We start from the raw sequence: 19,119 nt of genomic DNA on the forward strand, positions 1-19,119 counted from the left end.
TTCATTGTCACCGAGGAGGACGTCAGAAGGGCCTTCCCGAACATAAATCCAAGGAGGGCAACGGGCCCAGATGGCGTCCCGGGATGGGTTCTCCGGGCCTGTGCAAGCAAGCTAGCTGGAGTGTTTGCTGACATCTTCAACTGCTCCCTGCTTCAGTCTAAGGTCCCCTCGTATTTTAAGAAGGCAACGATAATCCCAGTGCCGGAGAAGAGCAAGGTGGCATGCCTGAATGACTATCGACCTGTGGCTCTGATATCAATTGCTATGGAGTACTTCGAGCGATTGGTTATGGCACACATCAACCTCAGCCAACCGGTCAACCTCGATGCTTTGCGATTTGCCTACCGGAGCAACAGGTCAACGGCAGATGCCATCTCTCTGGCCCTACATTCCTCCTTAGAACACCTGGAGAATAAAGACGCATGTGTCAGGCTCCTTTTCATTGACTACAGCTCTGCCTTTAATACCATCATTCCAAATAAACCAATTCCTAAGCTCCAGAACCTGGGCCTTAGCACTCAGATCTGCAGCTGGATCTTCAACTTCCTCACAGACAGGACCCAGGCTGTAAAAATAGGGGAGAAGCTCTCCTCTGCAATCAATCTGAGCACCGGTTCCCCACAAGGTTGTGTACTCACCCCTGCTGTACTCACTGTACACCCAAGATTGTGTAGCCAAGTTTCCATCCAACTGAATATACAAGTTTGCTTTTGACACCACAATTGTAGGCCGTATCTCGGGTAATGATGAGTTTGAGTACAGACAGGAAATTAAGAACCTGGTGGCATGGTGCAAAGACAATAACCTATCCCTCAACGTCAGCAAGACGAAGGAATTGGTTGTTGACTTCAGAAGGAGTAGCGGACCGCACGACCCAATTTACATCGGTGGTGCGTAAGTGGAATAGGTCAATAACTTTAAGTTCCTCGGGATCAATATCACAAATGATCTGACTTGGTCCAACCAAGCAGAGTTCACTGCCAAGAAGGCACACCAGTGCCCTTACTTCCTGAGAAAGCTAAAGAAACTTAGCCTGTCCCCTAAAACCCTCACTAATTTTTATAGATGCACCGTAGAAAGCATTCTTCTAGGGTGCATCACAACCTGGTATGGAAGTTGTCCTGTCCAAGACCGGAAGAAGCTGCAGAAGATCGTGAACACGGCGCAGCACATCACACAAACCAATCTTCCGTCCTTGGACTTACTTTACACCGCACGCTGTCGGAACAGTGCCGCCAAGATAATAAAGGACACGACCCAAGCAGCCAACAGATTTTTTGTTACTCTTCCCTCTGGGAGAAGGCTCAGGAGCCTGAAGATTCGGACGGCCAGATTTGGGAACAGCTTCTTTCCAACTGTGATAAGACTGCTGAATGGATCCTGACCCGGAAATGGGCCGTATCCTCCAAATATCCGGACCTGCCTCTTGGGTTTTTTTTGTACTACTTTACTTTTCCTTTTCTATTTTCTATTTATGATTTATAATTTAAATTTTTACTATTTACTATCAATTTGTACTCCAGGGAGCGCGAAGCGCAGAATCAAATATCTCTGTGATCATTGTACGCTCTAGTATCAATCGTTTGACGACAATAAAGTAATGTAAAGATGCTCCTCCACGGGCCTAGCACCCTGGGTCCAATCGTAATTCAAATTCCTCCACAGCAGCTACAATTTAGGAAATGATTTGTCATTGGGACATTTCTCACTAAAATGAACAAGTTGTCTCAAAAGGTCATCTGTAATATCCTCCTGGAATGACCCCCTGGATTCACGAGAGGTGTTCAATGTTCAAGGCCTGGTGTTTGGTGATCGGTGTGCCCTGGAATCGATGCTGTCGATTGAGGTCTGATGGTCCAATCAGAAGTCCAGAAGTCAAGGCCCATTGGCTGGAGCCAGATCTGCAGATCTCCATGAGTCCACTGGGGAGAAAGAAACCTGGTGTCTGTAGGCCCAAGTCTGGTCTGCTCGAGGCCTGCCTGGGGTTAAAGGACTGTGTATGTGCGTCGGTGGGAGGGAGGAATTAGGCTTGGTTTTGCTGTTGTTGCTTTGTTACTTTTTGTTTTCTGTGTTGTTCTTCTGAGCATTGTGGGCCTGCTATGTTGGCACTGGAATGTGTGGTGACACCCGTGGGCTGCCCCTAACACAACCTCATGTATGCTGGTTGTTAGCACAAATGACACATTTCACCCTCAGTTTTATCTACAATCAAGAATCTTGAAACCTGAATCTCGGGGATGGAAATATGGTGAGCTTGCTAAGTCTAGCCCGACCCACCTTTGAAACGCACAAAGCAGAGGAACGCTGCTGCAAAGGGTTTCTTGACCGAGGAGAGGACTGGTATTTTCTGTTACAATGGTGGACATTCCAAACAAGATTGTGAGCAACAGGAAAATCTTCGAAAAGGAAACCAGTGGATAATCAAACAGAAAAAGATGGGAAACAACAGAGGGACCCAGTAAAGGAACAGTCTGACATCCTGGAGCAAACATGTTCCAATCAGTGTATCAACAGCAATACTAAGGTGCAAAACATTATTCCTGAAGGCTTAGTGGGGCCAAGTTCTGATGTCTCCAGACAGATTCAAGGTATTTATGCTAGAGTCATACTTGACACAGGTTCTCAAGTTACTTTACAGATCCTTTTCAACAGGGATTTGACACATTTACTGTTGGCTCCTGTCAGTGCCCTTGAGGTTTGGGGGCTTAGTGCAGATGATTACCCTCATGATGGTTATTTGTCGTTGACACTGGTGTATTCAGGAGCAGATATTGCAGTAGCTGAGACTATGATACACTTATGTTGGTTTTCCCGGATCCAGTTGTCAAAGGTGAAGTTGCCATTCTTGTGGGAACAAACGCTTCCATTGTGAGAAAGCTCATGGGAGCATGTAAAGAGAGAAAGGGAGAGAACTTTCTGAGAACTTCATCTATTCTCCCTGCATTCAGAGCTGCCTTTGAGAATGTGCAAGTTTCTCCTGTGCAGGGTGATGAGAATGAAAGAGGAACTGTGTGGTACACTCAGTTTAAACCAGTCACTTTACCTTCTAACGGAGGAGTTAGAGTGACTGGAATACTCAGATTTTCAGGAGAGCCCAGTACCCCAGCTATTTTTGTGGATGCTCCTGACAATCAGGAAGAAAATCCACTTTTGCCTGCAGGAGTGCTGGTGAGACCTAACTGTAGAAATCTTTGGCTGTCTATTCTAACAGGAGAACAGTGTTTGCCAGCAACACCTCAGGAAGAGATGTTACCCTCAGACTTGGCATGCAGATTGTATATATCCTTTTCCTGTGTCAGCAGTTTCTAGTTTCCCAGTAGAGAAAAAGGAAGAGAAACAGAGTCCTCTATCGAGAAAGTTGACATTGAAGTCAGTCAACTTTGATGACTCACCAATAGCAGAGGAATGGAACAAAAGAATAACTGATAAGATGTTGGAACACAAAGACATCTTTTCAACTGACAAGTTTGCTGTTGCTTGTTCCACGAGTACTCGCCACACTATCAGAGTAACAGAAGGCCACCTTTCCAAGAGAGATCTTGTGGTTTACCACCAGCGGAGATTAAATTCACAGTAATAGCTAACTCAGTACGAGCCTACAGTGAGAGGATTTCAGTTACATGGTCTATCTATAACTCGTCCCCTTCTCTCCCTGGATCACACCAGTATCCCCATGGATTTTCCAGCCCCTCACTGAATCAGCTCCCGGATGGTGACATTGGATCGTGTGAGAGTTGGTGATCTTGGATTGGAATAGTGACCACCATGCCAGCTACAGATGGCAATTCTCGACAGACTTGTTCCTGGAGAAATTCAGCATGTCATGAACTCCATGCCCATCACAATAACTCTTCTGTGGGACTTGCACAGGACAGTGCGCAGAATATTCTTCTTCACTTCTAGGTATCTGCAAGACAACCTTGTAAGGGTATCAATGACAACCCCTCCTTTGAATTGATTTTCAATATCGTGGTTATATTAAATCCTTACGTTCTCAGATCTTCCCTGCGGTGAGGCTGGCCGTCGCAGAAAATGCCAGAAACCCTATGATGAAGTTATACTGGTGGGAACCCACTGTGTTGTTACAAGTTACATATTAGTCACAGGGCGAGTATTCACAATTGTCGACATCTGTGAAAAAGGACAAAATCTTTCACAATGATAAACACTGTTTGCTCCTGATTACAGGTGCACCCTGTGGGTCTGGATGGAGCAAAACATTGGCAAGTTGCTTAAACACAGACCAGACCTTCCTTGGAACAAACAATTCTGTGATTTTCTTGGGTAAAGACCTTCAGAGTTGAGGCAGAAAGAGAAGTGTTAGGGCACAGACCACCCTAGATTGAATTGACTCAGGGATCCAATAGCTTCCCAGCTGCTGGAGACCAAGATGGTTGCGAGCCTGCTCTCTTGCTCATTGGATCTAGAAGCTGCCTGTCAACACATGCAGGTCAGCAAGAGCCCCACCTTATCCAGTGATGTGACTATTTAGAATGCTTGAAAACGTACACTCAATGTTTTAGGTAGAGCTTCTTCGTCTGCGACACAAGATTTCTGAACAGACAATGAACCCGTGAAATCTATCGCACCATTTTTGCTCTCTTTTCTCAGTACATTTAATTGTTTAATATATATTTCTTATCATAATTTATTTAATATTTTATGTATTGCAGTGTACCACTGCTGATGACATATGGCCCATCTCATCCATGCCAAGCATAATGAACTATTCCCATTTGCTTGTGTCCATTTTGCCTTCCCATTTGAACTAATGATCAGATTCAACAAAGCAAACAATAGAAAAAACAATGATAACTTTCCAACCTCCCTGCAACAACTCTTCTGTGCAAATTACACAGGACAGTGCCCATTACATTCTTCGTTAGTTGTGGGACTGCAGAAAAATTGTGCAGGACTGATATAGTCAATCAGTTGGGATTTATTCTCCATTTTCATGTTGAGACAAAGTCCTTACCTTCACAAACTTTCCCTGCCGTGAGGTTGGCGGTCGCAGGTAATGCCTGAAACCCTGCATTGCAGTTGCACTGGTAGGATCCCATTACGTTGATACAAGTTGCTTCTTTGTGACAAAGCGAGGACTTGCATTCATCGATATCTGTGTGAACAGGGAAAATCTCTCTCATTAGTAAACATAGATTGCTCCCTTTTGTACCTGGGCTCTGTGAGTCAGGATGGAGTAACTCAGAACTATGTTGTTTAATTCAGCGAAGACCACCGCTGGAACAAAGGATTGAGTGACTATTCTTGGGAAGTGGCTTGTTGGTTTGAGAAAGAAAATCAGGTGAATGGAGTTAAGGAGCAGATGGAATTGACTCAAGGAACCAAATGTCCGGTCACCTGTTAGAAACTGGGATTGTTGTTTCCCTGCTCTCCATTCTATGGGACTGTCGATAAAAGTGTGGAAGGTCGGCAGCAACCCTGCCTTCTGTACTGGAGCTGCTTTTCATTGGACGGCAGCAGGGAGGAAAGAGGACTCTCAGTGCTCCATTCATCTTTAATATGGCTGTGGCAAGACCAGGTTTAGTCACATTTAAATTCAGTTCATCACCCAGTCCCTCCCTGAATCTGCGTTGGAAGTACAGCATTGGATATACTCAGCAGGTTGGGCAGCATCTGTGGGTGAGAAACAGAATGCTCGGAGTTTCCAGCACCATCCCTGGTTTCAGATTTCCAGCATGCTTGACTCTGCATCCTGCATTTTTATTTTACTTTCTCTCTAACTTCAATCATTCATCCACTACCTGGATGCATTATGCCTCCTTTACAACCTTGGTCTCTCCATCTATCTGGGGAAGTCTTTCGGCCTCATTTTCTCACTTTTCCAGTTGCCCTCTTGGGATTGCCAGTTTCACAATTTGCAGTATTTAAGCCAAGAGACCAAAAGACTGCTTTTAACAGCCATTGAGTCTGCTCCACCATTCCATCATGGCTGATTTATTATCCCTCTCAACCTCATTGCTCTGTAACCTTTGATGCACTTCCTAATCTACCATCTATCAAATTGCACATTTAGTACACCCAATAACTTGACCTCCACACCCATATGAGAATATCTCCTGGATTGTTCCCTGTTACACTTGGGCTCTCAGGGACTGGATGGATAACTCACCTCCTGGTTACTTAAACAGAGAGCAGAACTCTGCTGGAACAAAGGACTGAGAGACGGTTCTTGGGGAGGGAACTTAAGGGTAGAGGCAGAAAACCAGTTCAAGTTACGAAGTAAGTTTTATAATCAAAGTACAAGATATGACACCCCGAGATTCATTTCCTGACTTCTACCTGCAACCATTGACACCCTTGCTAATTAAGAACCTATCAAACTCCGCCTCAAATATAAATGACTTGGCCTCCACGATTATCATTTCAGCTGCTACCTTTACAACCTGCCTTCATAGTTACATGGTCCATCTCTAACTTTTTCTCCTTCCCTTTCTGGATCATACCTGTGTCCTCATAGATTTCCCAGCCCCTCACTAAAACTTTCCGAGGTGGTAATGTTGAATTCTGAGAGTTTGGGATCAGGATTGGAATAGTAACTACCATGCCAGCTCCAGTCAGATCTGTTCCTGACCATCATGTTACACCGTCAGCTGTTCACAAAGGAACATTATTGGTCATTAAATTTATTTAACAAACAACAGTATTCAAAGCTGATCATCAGTTGTGTCAAAAGAAACAAAATAAAAACACAGGCAGATATAAAATGCTGGAGGAACTTAGCATGTTATGAACTCAACAGCCATCACAGTGATTCTACAGTGGGACGTGCACAGAGGACTGCCTGTGATGTTCTTCTTTATCCCAGCACTCTGCAGGACTAACCTTCAGGATTGTCAACAAAACCTGTGCTCAGGGTTGCTTCTCCATGGTTATATCAAGTCCTTAGCTTTGCAAACCTTTCCTGCAGTGAGGCAAGTGGTCACAGGCAATGCCTGAAAACCTGCAATGCAGTTGCACTGGAAGGAACCCACTATGTTGTTTGAAGTTGTGTGTTTGTTACAAGCCAGGATTCATACTCATCAATATCTAGGTAAACTGACAAATTCCTTCACGATAATAAACACTGGTTGCTCCCTGTTACATGTGGACTCTGTGGGTCTGAACTTAGGAAAGCATTGGCATATTGCTTAAACATAGAGCACAATATTCTTGGGACAAACAATTGATCAGTTTTCTTGCAAAAGGTCTTAAAAGTTTTTGCAGAGAGACAGGTGAATGGGGTAAAGGAACGGACAACCCACGATTGAACCGAATCAGCGAACCACTGGCTTGCCGTCTGCTTAAGGCTGAGATGGTTGGGAACTCATGGGATTCAGAAGCTGTCTGTCATAACCTCAAGGTCCCAATGGAGAAGGTCAGCAGTAGCCTTGCCTTCTCTGGTGGTACAATGGATTACAGAAACGTTGATGAACTCCAACCATTCCATTGACTTTGTGAGGTCATCGATGGCCTATGCTCCACTAGGAGCTAAGGGTTCAAGAAGAAGAACCATCAGACTCTTGAGCCAAAAGTGATACATTCACTCAACTTAACTTGCCCCATCATTGAAATATTCCCACGACCAATTGCCTGAATTTCAAGGAGTCTTCATCTCATGTTCTCAATATACAGGTTTCCCCCGCCATCCGAAGGTAGAGCGCTCCTATGAAATGGTTCATAAGCCGAAATGTTGTAAAGCAAAGAAGCAATGACCATTTATTTATATGGGAAAATTTTGTGAGCATTCGCAGACCCAAAAATAACCTACCAAATCATGCCAAATAACACATAAAACATAAAATAACAGCAACATATAGTAAAAGCAGGAATGATATGATAAATACACAGCCTATATAAAGTAGAAATACTTTTCTACAACGATTGCCTGCACAGATCTCCGTAGTGAAAATCTCACGCAAGTGCTCCCGGCAGAAAATCTCACGCAAGCGCTGTTGGCATAAACGCAGTCTCCAGTAACCTTTAAAGTATGAAGCTGCCAAATCTACCAATCGATAGCCCGGGCCTCCGGCAGCTGGAAGTGGCAGCGGAACCTCCCTCGTTACTCGGTCCGACCCGGAGCACACGACGACGCGATTCCCGTGGGACGCTTCGACTAACATCAAAGAGCTGACAACACACTGCATCGATGGAAACCTGGAAAGATGCACTATTTACCGAGGAAGCGTGGGAAAAGAGCTGGGCTGCTGGTCAGATTGAAGCTGAGGGGCTTCAGGGTCCCTATGCCCTCCATCCTACTAGCTAATGTGCGAGCCTCAGAGAACAAGGTGGATGATCTTAAAGGGAGACTCACCTACTACAGGGAGATGCAGAACTGCTGTGTATAATGTTTCACCGAGACCTGGCTCTCCCCTGCCTCCCCGACTGTGCCATCCGACCGGAGGGTTTTTCGATCCACGGCATCTTCGGGCAAGACGAGGGGAGGTGCTGTCTGCCTACTGATCAACACTGGGTGGTGCTCGGACACAGTGGCACTGACAAGCTCCTGCAGCCCGGACCTGGAACACCTGTCGGTGAAGTGTCGTCCCTACTATCTGCCACAGGAATTCACCTCAGTCACACTGACAGCGGTCTACATTCCCCCCCAGGCGGACATGGTGTGTGCTCTGAACATAATGTATGCCAACATCAGTGAACTTGAGACCAGGTATCCAGAGGCTTTGCTCATTACAGCCGGGGACTTTAACTGGGCCAACCTCAGAAAGGCCCTGCCAAAGTTATACCAACATGTCTCTTGCTCCACTGGAGGCCTGAATATACTTGACCACTGCTACACAGCAGTCAAGGATGCCAACCATTCCGTCTCATGACCTCACTTTGGAAAATTGGACCATCAGGCCGTACTCCTCCTCCCGGATTACAAACAGAAACTGAAGCAGGAGGTCACGGTGTCAAAAGAAGTGTCGCGTTGGACGGAGGAAACGGATGAGGTCCTCTGTGACTGCTTTGAATTGGTGGACTGGTTAGTATTCAAGGACTCGGCAGCTAACTTGGAAGAGTATGCCTCAGCTGTCACGGACTTCATTCAGAAATGCATGGAGGACTGTGTGTCTTGCAAGATGATCCGGGTATTCCCTAACCGGAAACCTTGGATGAGTTATGAGGTCAAGTCCCTTTTAAAGGCTAGAGCTGCGGCTTTTAGGTCCGGGGATACCAGTCGCTACACAGAATCCAGGCGTGAACTCCGGAAAGCCATTAAGGGTGCCAAGAGGCAATATCGAGCCAAGTTGGAAGCACAGGCTAACCAAAGGGATGCCAGTAGACTATGGCAGGGTCTAAATGAGATCACTGGGCGCAAAAAAAAGGCTGGGAATATCAATAACTGTGGCGCTTCTCTTCCTGACAAACTTAACGTATTCTACGCAAGATTTGAACAGAAAATGAGTATCCCCCTCCCACCGGATGAACCGGACCTGATGGCATCGAGATTCATCGTCACTGAGGAGGACGTTAGAAGGGCCTTCCCGAAGATAAATCCAAGGAAGGCGACGGGCCCAGATGGCGTCCCGGGACAGGTTCTCCGGGCCTGTGCAAGCGAGCTAGTTGGAGTGTTTGCTGACATCTTCAGCTGCTCCTTGCTTCAGTCTAAGGTCCCCTCATATTTTAAGAAGGCAATGATAATCCCAGTGCCAAAGAAGAGCAAGGTGGCATGCCTGAAGGACTATTGACCTGTGGCTCTGACATCAATTGCTATGAAGTGCTTCGAGAGATTGGTTTTGGCACACATCAACTACAGCCTACCGGTCAATCTCGACGCTTTGCAATTCACCTACCGGAGCAACAGGTCAACGGCAGATGCCATCTCTCTGGCCCTACATTCCTCCTTAGAACACCTGGAGAATAAAGAGGCATACGTAAGGCTCCTTTTCATTGACTACAGCTCTGCCTTTAATACCATCATTCCAAATAAACTGATTCCTAAGCTCCGGAACCTGGGCCTTAGCACTCAGATCTGCAGCTGGATCTTCAACTTCCTCACAGACAGGACCCAGGCTGTAAAAATAGGGGAGAAGTTCTCCTCTACAATCACTCTGAGCACCGTGCTCCACAAGGCTGTGTACTCAGCCCCCTGCAGTACTCACTGTACACCCATGATTGTGTAGCCAAGTTTCCATCAATCTCAATATGTAAGTTTGCTGATGACACAACAATTGTAGGCCGTATTTCGGGTAATGATGAGTTTGAGTACAGAGAGGAAATTAAGAACCTGGTGGCATGGTGCGAAGACAATAACCTATCCCTCAACATCAGCAAGATGAAGGAACTGGTTGTTGATTTCAGAAGGAGTAGCGGACCGCACGACCCAATTTACATCGGTGGTGCGCAAGTGGAACAGGTCAAAAACTTTAAGTTCCTCGGGATCAATATCACAAATGACCTGACTTTGTCCAACCAAGCAGAGTTCACTGCCAAGAAGGCCCACAAGTGCCTTTACTTCCTGAGAAAATTAAAGAAATTTGGTCTGTCCCCTAAAATCCTCACTAATTTTTATAGATGCACGGTAGAAAGCATTCTTCTAGGGTGCATCACAACCTGGTATGGAAGTTGTCCTGTCCAAGACCGAAAGAAGCTGCAGAAGATCGTGAACACGGTGCAGCACATCACAGAAACCAATCTTCTGTCCGTGGACTCACTTTACACCGCACGCTGTCGGAGAAGTGCTGCCAGGATAATTAAGGATACGACCCACCCAGCCAACAGACTTTTTGTCCCTCTTCCCTCCGGGAGAAGGTTCAGGAGCTTGAAGATTCAGATGGCCAGATTTGGGAACAGCTTCTTTCCAACTGTGATAAAACTGCTGAATGGATCCTGACCCAGATCTGGGCCGTACCCTCCAATATCTGGACCTGCCTCTCGATTTTTTTGCACTACCTTACTTCCCATTTTTCTATTTTTTATTTATGATTTATAATTTAAATGTTTAATATTTACTGATTTTAACTATTTTTAATATTTAATATTTGTAATCCAGGGAGTGTGAAGTGCAGATTCAAATATTGCTGTGATGATTGTACATTCTAGCACAAAATGTTTGGTGACAATAAAGTATAACACGTAAACATACACAGCCTATATAAAGTAGAAATAATGTATGTACAGTGTAGTATCACTTACGGGAATCGGGAAGACAGCGCCAAGCACACTGATGATGGTGTGTTAGGCTGAGTCGTCGCAGGTTGGGTCGTGCAGTGGCCCCCACCCTCCAGGCCGCCGAGCGATACACTGTCGCGAAGCATGCAGGAATGCAGCGGTAGCCGGGAGGCACACAGCACATCTTTAAAAAAAAAGCCGAAATAAATATGCTAATTAATTACGTGCTAGGCGGCACCTAATTAATTAGCATGTTTATTTTTGCTTTTTTCTAAAAGATGTGCTGTGTGCCTCACGGCTACCGCTGCATTCTCCGCGAATCCGTACAGTATCCGTCCGGGGCCTGGGGTGGTGGGACATGGGGGTGTCATCTCATCGTCAATCAGGGCAGGCAGCTCATCTTCTCCTATGACTGCCCGCCTCGCTGTCGAAGGTCGAGGTTCGTCGTCTGCTGTGGCTGATGTGGAAGGCTTGCTTGACTGCTGAGCCTCGTGCATTTTTCTATCATACAGTTGTTTGTAAGCACTCAAACCATCCTGCAAATATCCCTAAACCTACGTACCCTTTCAAAATTAAAGTCGTACTTTATCATTGCAGCGAAAATCTCACATTGTTGCTTCATGTTCCTTTCGCTACTGCATTCGGCTTCGATTGTTATCCTTTCCTTTTCCAATTGCATCAACTCTTCATCTATCAGATCTTGGCCATGGGATGCCAAAACCTCTTCAACATCATCTTTGTCAGCTTCCACAAGCCAAACTCACTTTGTCCTCTTTGCTTCATTCACTATTGAAACGCTTAATTATGTCCAGTTTTACGCTAAGTGTAACACCCATACTCTTTCAGGCTTTTCCAACACCTTAGAACTCATCTAGCTAACAGCTGCTCAATGCAACGTGTTTAAGCAATGCCGTTCCGAATCCGGTGGAGAGCGGCTGCTTGGGGCACGTGCTGCCTTTTATCATGCACTGATTTTTTATCGCGCGCTGCCTTTCTTCGTAACAGTGAAAACAGGGTACTAATGTAGGTCTTTCGTAACAGTGAGGTTTTGTAAAGCGAACGTTCGAAAAGCGGGGGACACCTGTATATGCTTATCTATTTGTTTATTTATTATTTGTTTTTAATTGCACACTAAGTTGCCTTTTCCACATTGGTTTAACACCCAAGTTCTAGCAGTCTTTAATTGATTCTATTATGGTTACTATTCTATAAATTTATCAAGTATGCCCATAAGTAAATGAATCACAGTGTTGTATATGGTGACATATATGTACTTTGATAATAAATTTACTTTAACTTTGACTTTGATGTTGGTCCATGTGGGAATTTAGGATGCAGGACTTGAACAGTAATACGCACGGTGGCTCAATCTGCCAAGCAGTTGGGATGTGGTCCTAAAGATTGTGTTGCATGTTGGATTCTTGTTTCCAAAGGATCTGCCTTGTCAGTGAATTCTTGCCTCTGTACCTCAAAATACTTGGAAACAATGATTAAAAAAATGAAAAGCATGCCATTTACCAACACACACAATTTAATTGTGGGATTTGCATGGTTCAGTCCCTGTCAGATTACTCATTCACTCCAAGAATATCTTCAGAACAATCTGGGAGGATTAAGAAAGAAATTAGAAAAGCTAAAAGAATATTTGAGGCTGCTTTGGCAAGTAAGGTGAAAATAGATCCAAAAGGTTTCTACAGTTATATTAATAGCAAAAGGATAGTAAGGGATAAAATTGATCCCTTAGAGAATCAGAGTGGACGGCTATGTGCGGAGCCAAAAGAGATGGGGGAGATCTTGAACAATTTCTTTTCTTCGGTATTAACTAAGGAGAAGGATATTGAATTGTGTAAGGTAAAGGAAACAAGAAGGGTAGTTATGGAACGTATGATGATTACAGAAGAGGAAGTACTGGCGCTTTTAAGGAATATAAAAGTGGATAAGTCTCCGGGTCCGGTCAGGATATTCCCTAGGACCTTGAGGGAGGTTAGTGTGGAAATAGCAGGGGCTCTGACAGAAATATTTCAAATGTAATTAGAAACAGGGATGGTGCCAGAGGATTGGCATATTGCTCATGTTGTTGCATTGTTTAAAAAGGGTTCTGAGAGTAAACCTAGCAATTATCAGCCTGTGAGTTTAACGTCAGTGGTGGGTAAATTGATGGAAAGTATTCTTAGAGATGGTATATATAATTATCTGGATAAACAGGGTCTGATTAGGAACAATCAACATGGATTTGTACGTGGAAGGTCATGTTTGACAAATCTTATTGAATTTTTTGATGAGGTTACTAGGAAAGTTGACGAGGGTAAAGCGGTGGATGTTGTCTATATGGACTTCAGTAAGGCCTTTGACAAGGTTCCACACAGAAGGTTAATTAGGAAGGTTCAATCGTTAGGCATTAACGTTGAAGTAGTAAAATGGATTCAGCAGTGGCTGGATGGGAGACGCCAGAGAGTAGTGGTGGATAACTGTGTGTCAGTTCGGAGGACGGTGTCTAGTGGTGTGCCTCAGGGATTTGTACTGGGCCCACTGTTACTTGTCATATATATTAATGATCTGGATGATGGGGTTGTAAATTGGATTAGTAAGTATGCAGATAATACTAAGATAGGTGGAGTTGTGGATAATGAAGTAGGTTTTTAAAGCTTGCAGAGAGATTTAGACCACTTAGAAGAGTGGGCTGAGAGATGGCAGATGGAGTTTAATGCTGATAAATGTGAGGTGCTACATTTTGGTAGGACTAATCAAAATAGGACATACATGGTAAATGATAGGGCATTGAAGAATGCAGTAGAACAGAGGGATCTAGGAATAATAGTGCATAGTTCCCTGAAGGTGGAATCTCATGAGGGGGAACTTCTTTACTCAGAGAGTGGTAGCTGTGTGGAACGAGCTTCAATGTTGTCATTTAAAGTTAAATTGGACAGGAAAGGAATGGAGGGTTATGGGCTGAGTGCAGGTTGGTGGGACTAGGTGACAGTAAGAGTTCGGCACAGACTAGAAGGGTCGTGATGGCCTGTTTCCGTGCTGTAATTGTTATATGGTTGTATGGTTATATTTGACACCAACACTCTTATTGCAATTTATTCTCAATTTTGACAGTGACAGAAATTCCATACCTTCACAAACCTTCCCTGCAGTGAGGCTGGCAGTCACAGTAGATGCCTTAAACCCTGCAACACAGTTGCACTGGTAGGAACCCATCGTGTTGTGACAAGTTGCATGATGTTGACACGGAGAGGATTCACACTCATCGATATCTATGTGAACAGACAAAAGTCTTCACAATCATAAACATTGTTTGCTCCCTCTTCATCATGTTTCATTTCCTCCAGGAAAAAGGTATCACATTGGTAATTGAAGGTATCTTGGACCTTTGGTGGGACATGAGGAAGAGACCTTGCTTCAGTCCAGCCAAGACCACCTCCCTCAACACTTTCTCCAGTCCATCAGGGACTGCATTAGTGCTGCTTTCAATATCAATACAGAACAAACACACTTTATCATATTTGTTGCCAATTTTCAAGCTGCTCTGATCTTTACATGGTCCATCTCTGAATCTTTCCCTCCTTCTCAAGGTTATAGTCATGTCCCCATGGATATAGAAACATAGAAACACAGAAAACCTGCAGCTCAATACAGGTCCTTCAGCCCACAAAGCTGTGCTGAACTTGTCCTTACCTTAGTAATTACCTAGGGTTACCCATAGCTCTCTAATTTTCTAAGCTCCATGTACCTATCCAGGAGCCTCTTAAGAGTCCCCATTGTATCCGCCTCCACCACCGTTGCCGGCAGCCCATTCCATACACTCACCACTCTCTGCGTAAAACAACTATCCCTGACATCTCCTTTGTACCTACTTCCAAACACCTTAAAACTGTGCCCTCTCGTGATAGCCATTTCAGCCCTGGGAAAAAGCCTGTGACTGTCCACACGATCAATGCCTCTCATCATCTTATACACTGCTATCAGGTCACCTCTCAATCTCCGTGGCTACAAGGAGAAATGCCTGAATTCATTCAACCTACTCTCATAAAGCATGCCCCCCAATCCAGGCAACATCCTCGTAAGTCTCCTCTGCACCCTTTCTATGGATTCCACATCTTCCCTGTAGTGAGGTGACCAGAACTGAGCACAGTACTCCAAGTGAGGTCAGACCAGGGTCCTATATAGCTGCAACATTACCTCTCAGCTCCTAAACTCAATCCCACGATTGATGTGAGCCAATGCAACGTATGCCTTCTTCACCACAGAGTCAACCTGCGTAGCAGTTTTAAGTGTCCTATGGACTCAGACCCCAAGATTCCTCTGATCTTCCACTCCGCCAAGAGTCTTACCATTAGTACTATATTCTTCCATCATATTTGAACTACCAAAATTAACCACCTCACACTTATCTGGGTTGAACTCCATCTGCCACTTCTCAGCCCTGTTTTGCATCCTATCGATATCCTGTTGTAACCTCTGACAGCCCTCCACACTATCCACAACACCCTCAACCTTTGTGTCATCAGAAAATTTACTAATCTATCCTGCCACTTCCTCATCCAGGTCATTTATAAAGATCACGAAGAGTAGGGGACGCAGAACAGATCCCTGAGGCACACCACTGGTCACTGACCTCCATGTAGAATATGACCCATCTACAACCACTATTTGCCTTCATAGGCAAGCCAGTTCTGGATCCACAAATCAATCTCCCCTTGGATTTCATGCCTCCTTACTTTCTCAATAAACTTTACATGGGGTACCTTATGAAATGCCTTGCTGAAATCCATATACACTACATCTACTGTTCTACCTCCATCAATGTGTTTAGTCACATCCTCAAAAAATTCAATCAGGTTCGTAAGGCACGACCTGCCTTTGACAAAGCCATGCTGACTATTCCTAATCATATTATGCCTCTCCAAATGTTCATAAATCCTATCTCTCAGGATCTTTTCCATCAACTTACAAACCATTGAAGTAAGACTCACTGGTCTATAATTTCCTGGGCTATCTCAGCTCCTCACTGAACTGGCTCTGATAGGGTGTTGTTGGACAATGTGAAAGTTTGGGATTAACAAATGGGATCGTGAGCACCATGTCTGCTACAGATGTCAACTCTGAACAGATTTGCTCCCTTACAATGCATTATACCGTCAACTTTTTACAAAGGAACATGACTTGTCAATAAATTCATTTCACAAACACTGATTATCAGAACTATCAAAGCAAACAGAACAAAATGAATCATGAACTCCACAGCCATCACAATAATTCTACTGAGGGACTTGCACAGAGCAGTACCTGTGATATTCTTCTTTACTCCCAGTAATGTGTAGGATTGTCAATAGCAACCCCTACTTGGCATTGCTTCTCCAGTTCATGGTTATATTAAGTCCTTACCCTCACAAACTTTTCCTGATGCAAGGTTGACAGTCGCAGGAGATGGCTGAAACCCTGCAATGCAGTGGCACTGGTAGGAACCCACTGTGTTGTTACAAGTTGCTTGTTTGTGACAGGGCGAGGATTCACACTCGTCAATATCTGTGTGAACACACAAAATCCCCACAATGGTAAGCACTATTCACTCTATGTTACAAGTGGACTCGGACAGTCTGGATGGAGCAAACACAGGCATGTTGTCAAGTACTGAGCCAACCCTTGTCAGAACAAATATTTCATTGAAAATACTTTAAGAATTGAGGTAGAAGGACAGGGGGATGGAGCTACAGTTAGAATGCTTCATATATACGAGTGGGAGCATTCCAACTGGCTGCATCACCATCAAGTATGGAGGGGCCAGTGCACAGCACCAGAAAAACATGCTGAGGGTTGTAAACTCAGCAGGGTTCTATGGGCGTTAGCCTCAACACTATTTAGGGCATCTTGAAAACACACTGCTTCAAAAAGGTGGCATCCGTCATTAATGAACCCTGCCAACCTCTTCTCAATATTGCCATCATTCAGGAGTTGCAGAAGCCTGAAGACAACATTCAACTTCTTAAGAATACCTTCTTCTCCTCCGCCATCAGATTTCTGGACAATGAACCCATGAATATTACCTTGCTACTTTTGCTCAACTTTATTTATTTTTCTAATATATATTTCTGACTCCAACTTATATTTTATATATTGCACTGTACTGTACAAATTTCATGACATATATCGGTGATAGTCAGCTGGAATTTGAATTTTTGAATCTGTTGGAGCTGTGTATTAATGGCTGTGTGTTTCAGGGAGGGTGTGGATGATGGGGAGGTGTACAGGCTCTCTTGAACATTAATGTGGCTCTAAGCCTTGGCTGCGGTTGGTCACATCTCAGTCCCAATGCATTGCCCAGCCGCTCTCCCTAATGGGTTCTGTGAGTATGACTTTGCTCAAGTGGGAATTTGGGATACAGGACTGGATTAGTAATGACCATGGCAGCTAAAGCTGCCAACCAGGTCAGATGTGGTTCCAAAGTTTGTGTTGCATGTTCTCCTGTTTCCAAGGGATCTACCTGATCAATAAATTCATGTCACTGTATCTAAAATATTCAAAAGCACTGATAAAAAAAAAACCCGCCATTTTTCCAACACCCACAATTTTTCTGATGGATTTACAAAGTTCAGACACTATTTATTCTTCAATTCCAAGAATATCTTCAGGATAATCCTGGAGGATTGACAACACCAAAAGTGCCTTAAGATAAGTTCTCCATTTTCATGGAGATACAATATCCTTACCTTCACAAACCTTCCCTGCAGTGAGGTTGACAGTCGCAGTAAATGCCTTAAACCCAACAATGCAGTTGCACTGGTAGGAACCCAATGTGTTGTTGCAAGTTGCATGATGGTGACACGGAGAGGATTCACACTCGTCAATATCTGTGTGAACAGACAAAATCCTTCACAATCATAAACATTGTTTGTTCCTGTTAAACATGGCTCACTTTCTCCGGGACAAAGGTGTTACTGTGGTAATTCACATGGGGCAAGCTATGTCTGACCTTTGGTGGGGCATGAGGGAGAGACTTTCCTTCAATCCTGTCCAGATTATCTCGCCAAAAACTTTCTCCAGGCCATCACTGATTGCAGCGATGCTGATTCTGACAATCTTACAGAACTGAGAAACCTTATCATTTCAGATGCCTGTTTCCAAGCTCCTCCCATTTACATGGTCCAACACTGACACTTCCCCTCCTTCTCAGCATCACTTCTGTGTCCCCATGAATTAGCCCCTCACTGAACCTGCTCCGAGAGGGCGACATTAGACTGCGAGAATTTTGGCAAAAAGTTTGGAATAGTAATCACCATGTCAGCTAGAGCTGCCACTTCTAGTCACACCTGTTACTGGATAATGCACTACTCTGTCTCCTGTTCCTGAAGGAACATGACTGTCAATGAATTAATTTCCCAAACTCTGAAATATAAAGTCATAGAGTAATACAGCACAGAAAAAACCCTTTGGCCCATCTCATCCAAGCCAACCACATGAGCTATTTCCATTTGCCTGTCAGTCCCTTTTGCCTTCCCATTTGAATGAATGATCATATTTATCAAAGGAAACAATAGTAAAAACAATAATAACTTTCCCACCTCACACAACAACTCCTCTATGTAATTTGCACAGTACAGTGCCCAATAATTTCTTCTTTAGTTGTAGGAATCCGCAGGAGAACTGTGGAGGACTAATATGCACAATCAGTAGGGGATTTTATTCTCTTCTCTTCATGTTGATACAAAGTCCTTACCTTCACAAACTTTCCCTGCTGTGAGGTTGGCGGTCGCAAGTAACGGCTGAAACCCTGTGTTGCAGTTGCACTGGTAGGATCCCATTACGTTGATACAAGTTGCATGTTTGTGACAAGGTGAGGACTTGCATTCATCGATATCTGTGTGAACAGGGAAAATCTCTCTCAATAGTAAACATAAATTGCTCTCTTTTATACCTGGGCTCTGTGGGTCAGGATGGAGTAACTCAGCACTGTGTTGTTTAATCCAAGAAGACCTCCGCTGGAACAAAGGATTGAGTGACTATTCT

At 44.3% G+C, this 19,119-nt stretch overlaps 1 protein-coding gene across 1 annotated transcript in view; it reads right to left on the minus strand.

Annotated features, from left to right (window-relative positions):
• Positions 1-19,119, minus strand: part of LOC140191227 (uncharacterized) — a 129,005-nt gene that overhangs the window by 39,678 nt on the left and 70,208 nt on the right. The window contains exons 14-18 of the mRNA XM_072248416.1: positions 18,830-18,970; positions 17,823-17,963; positions 16,501-16,641; positions 14,229-14,369; positions 4,976-5,116 (exon numbers count right to left, since the gene is read on the minus strand). Coding sequence (XP_072104517.1) covers positions 4,976-5,116; positions 14,229-14,369; positions 16,501-16,641; positions 17,823-17,963; positions 18,830-18,970 — 705 coding nt within the window. The remainder of the gene's footprint in view (positions 1-4,975; positions 5,117-14,228; positions 14,370-16,500; positions 16,642-17,822; positions 17,964-18,829; positions 18,971-19,119) is intronic.

Source organism: Mobula birostris, chromosome 32 (assembly GCF_030028105.1).
Source record: "Mobula birostris isolate sMobBir1 chromosome 32, sMobBir1.hap1, whole genome shotgun sequence".
Taxonomy (NCBI): Eukaryota; Metazoa; Chordata; class Chondrichthyes; order Myliobatiformes; family Myliobatidae; genus Mobula; species Mobula birostris.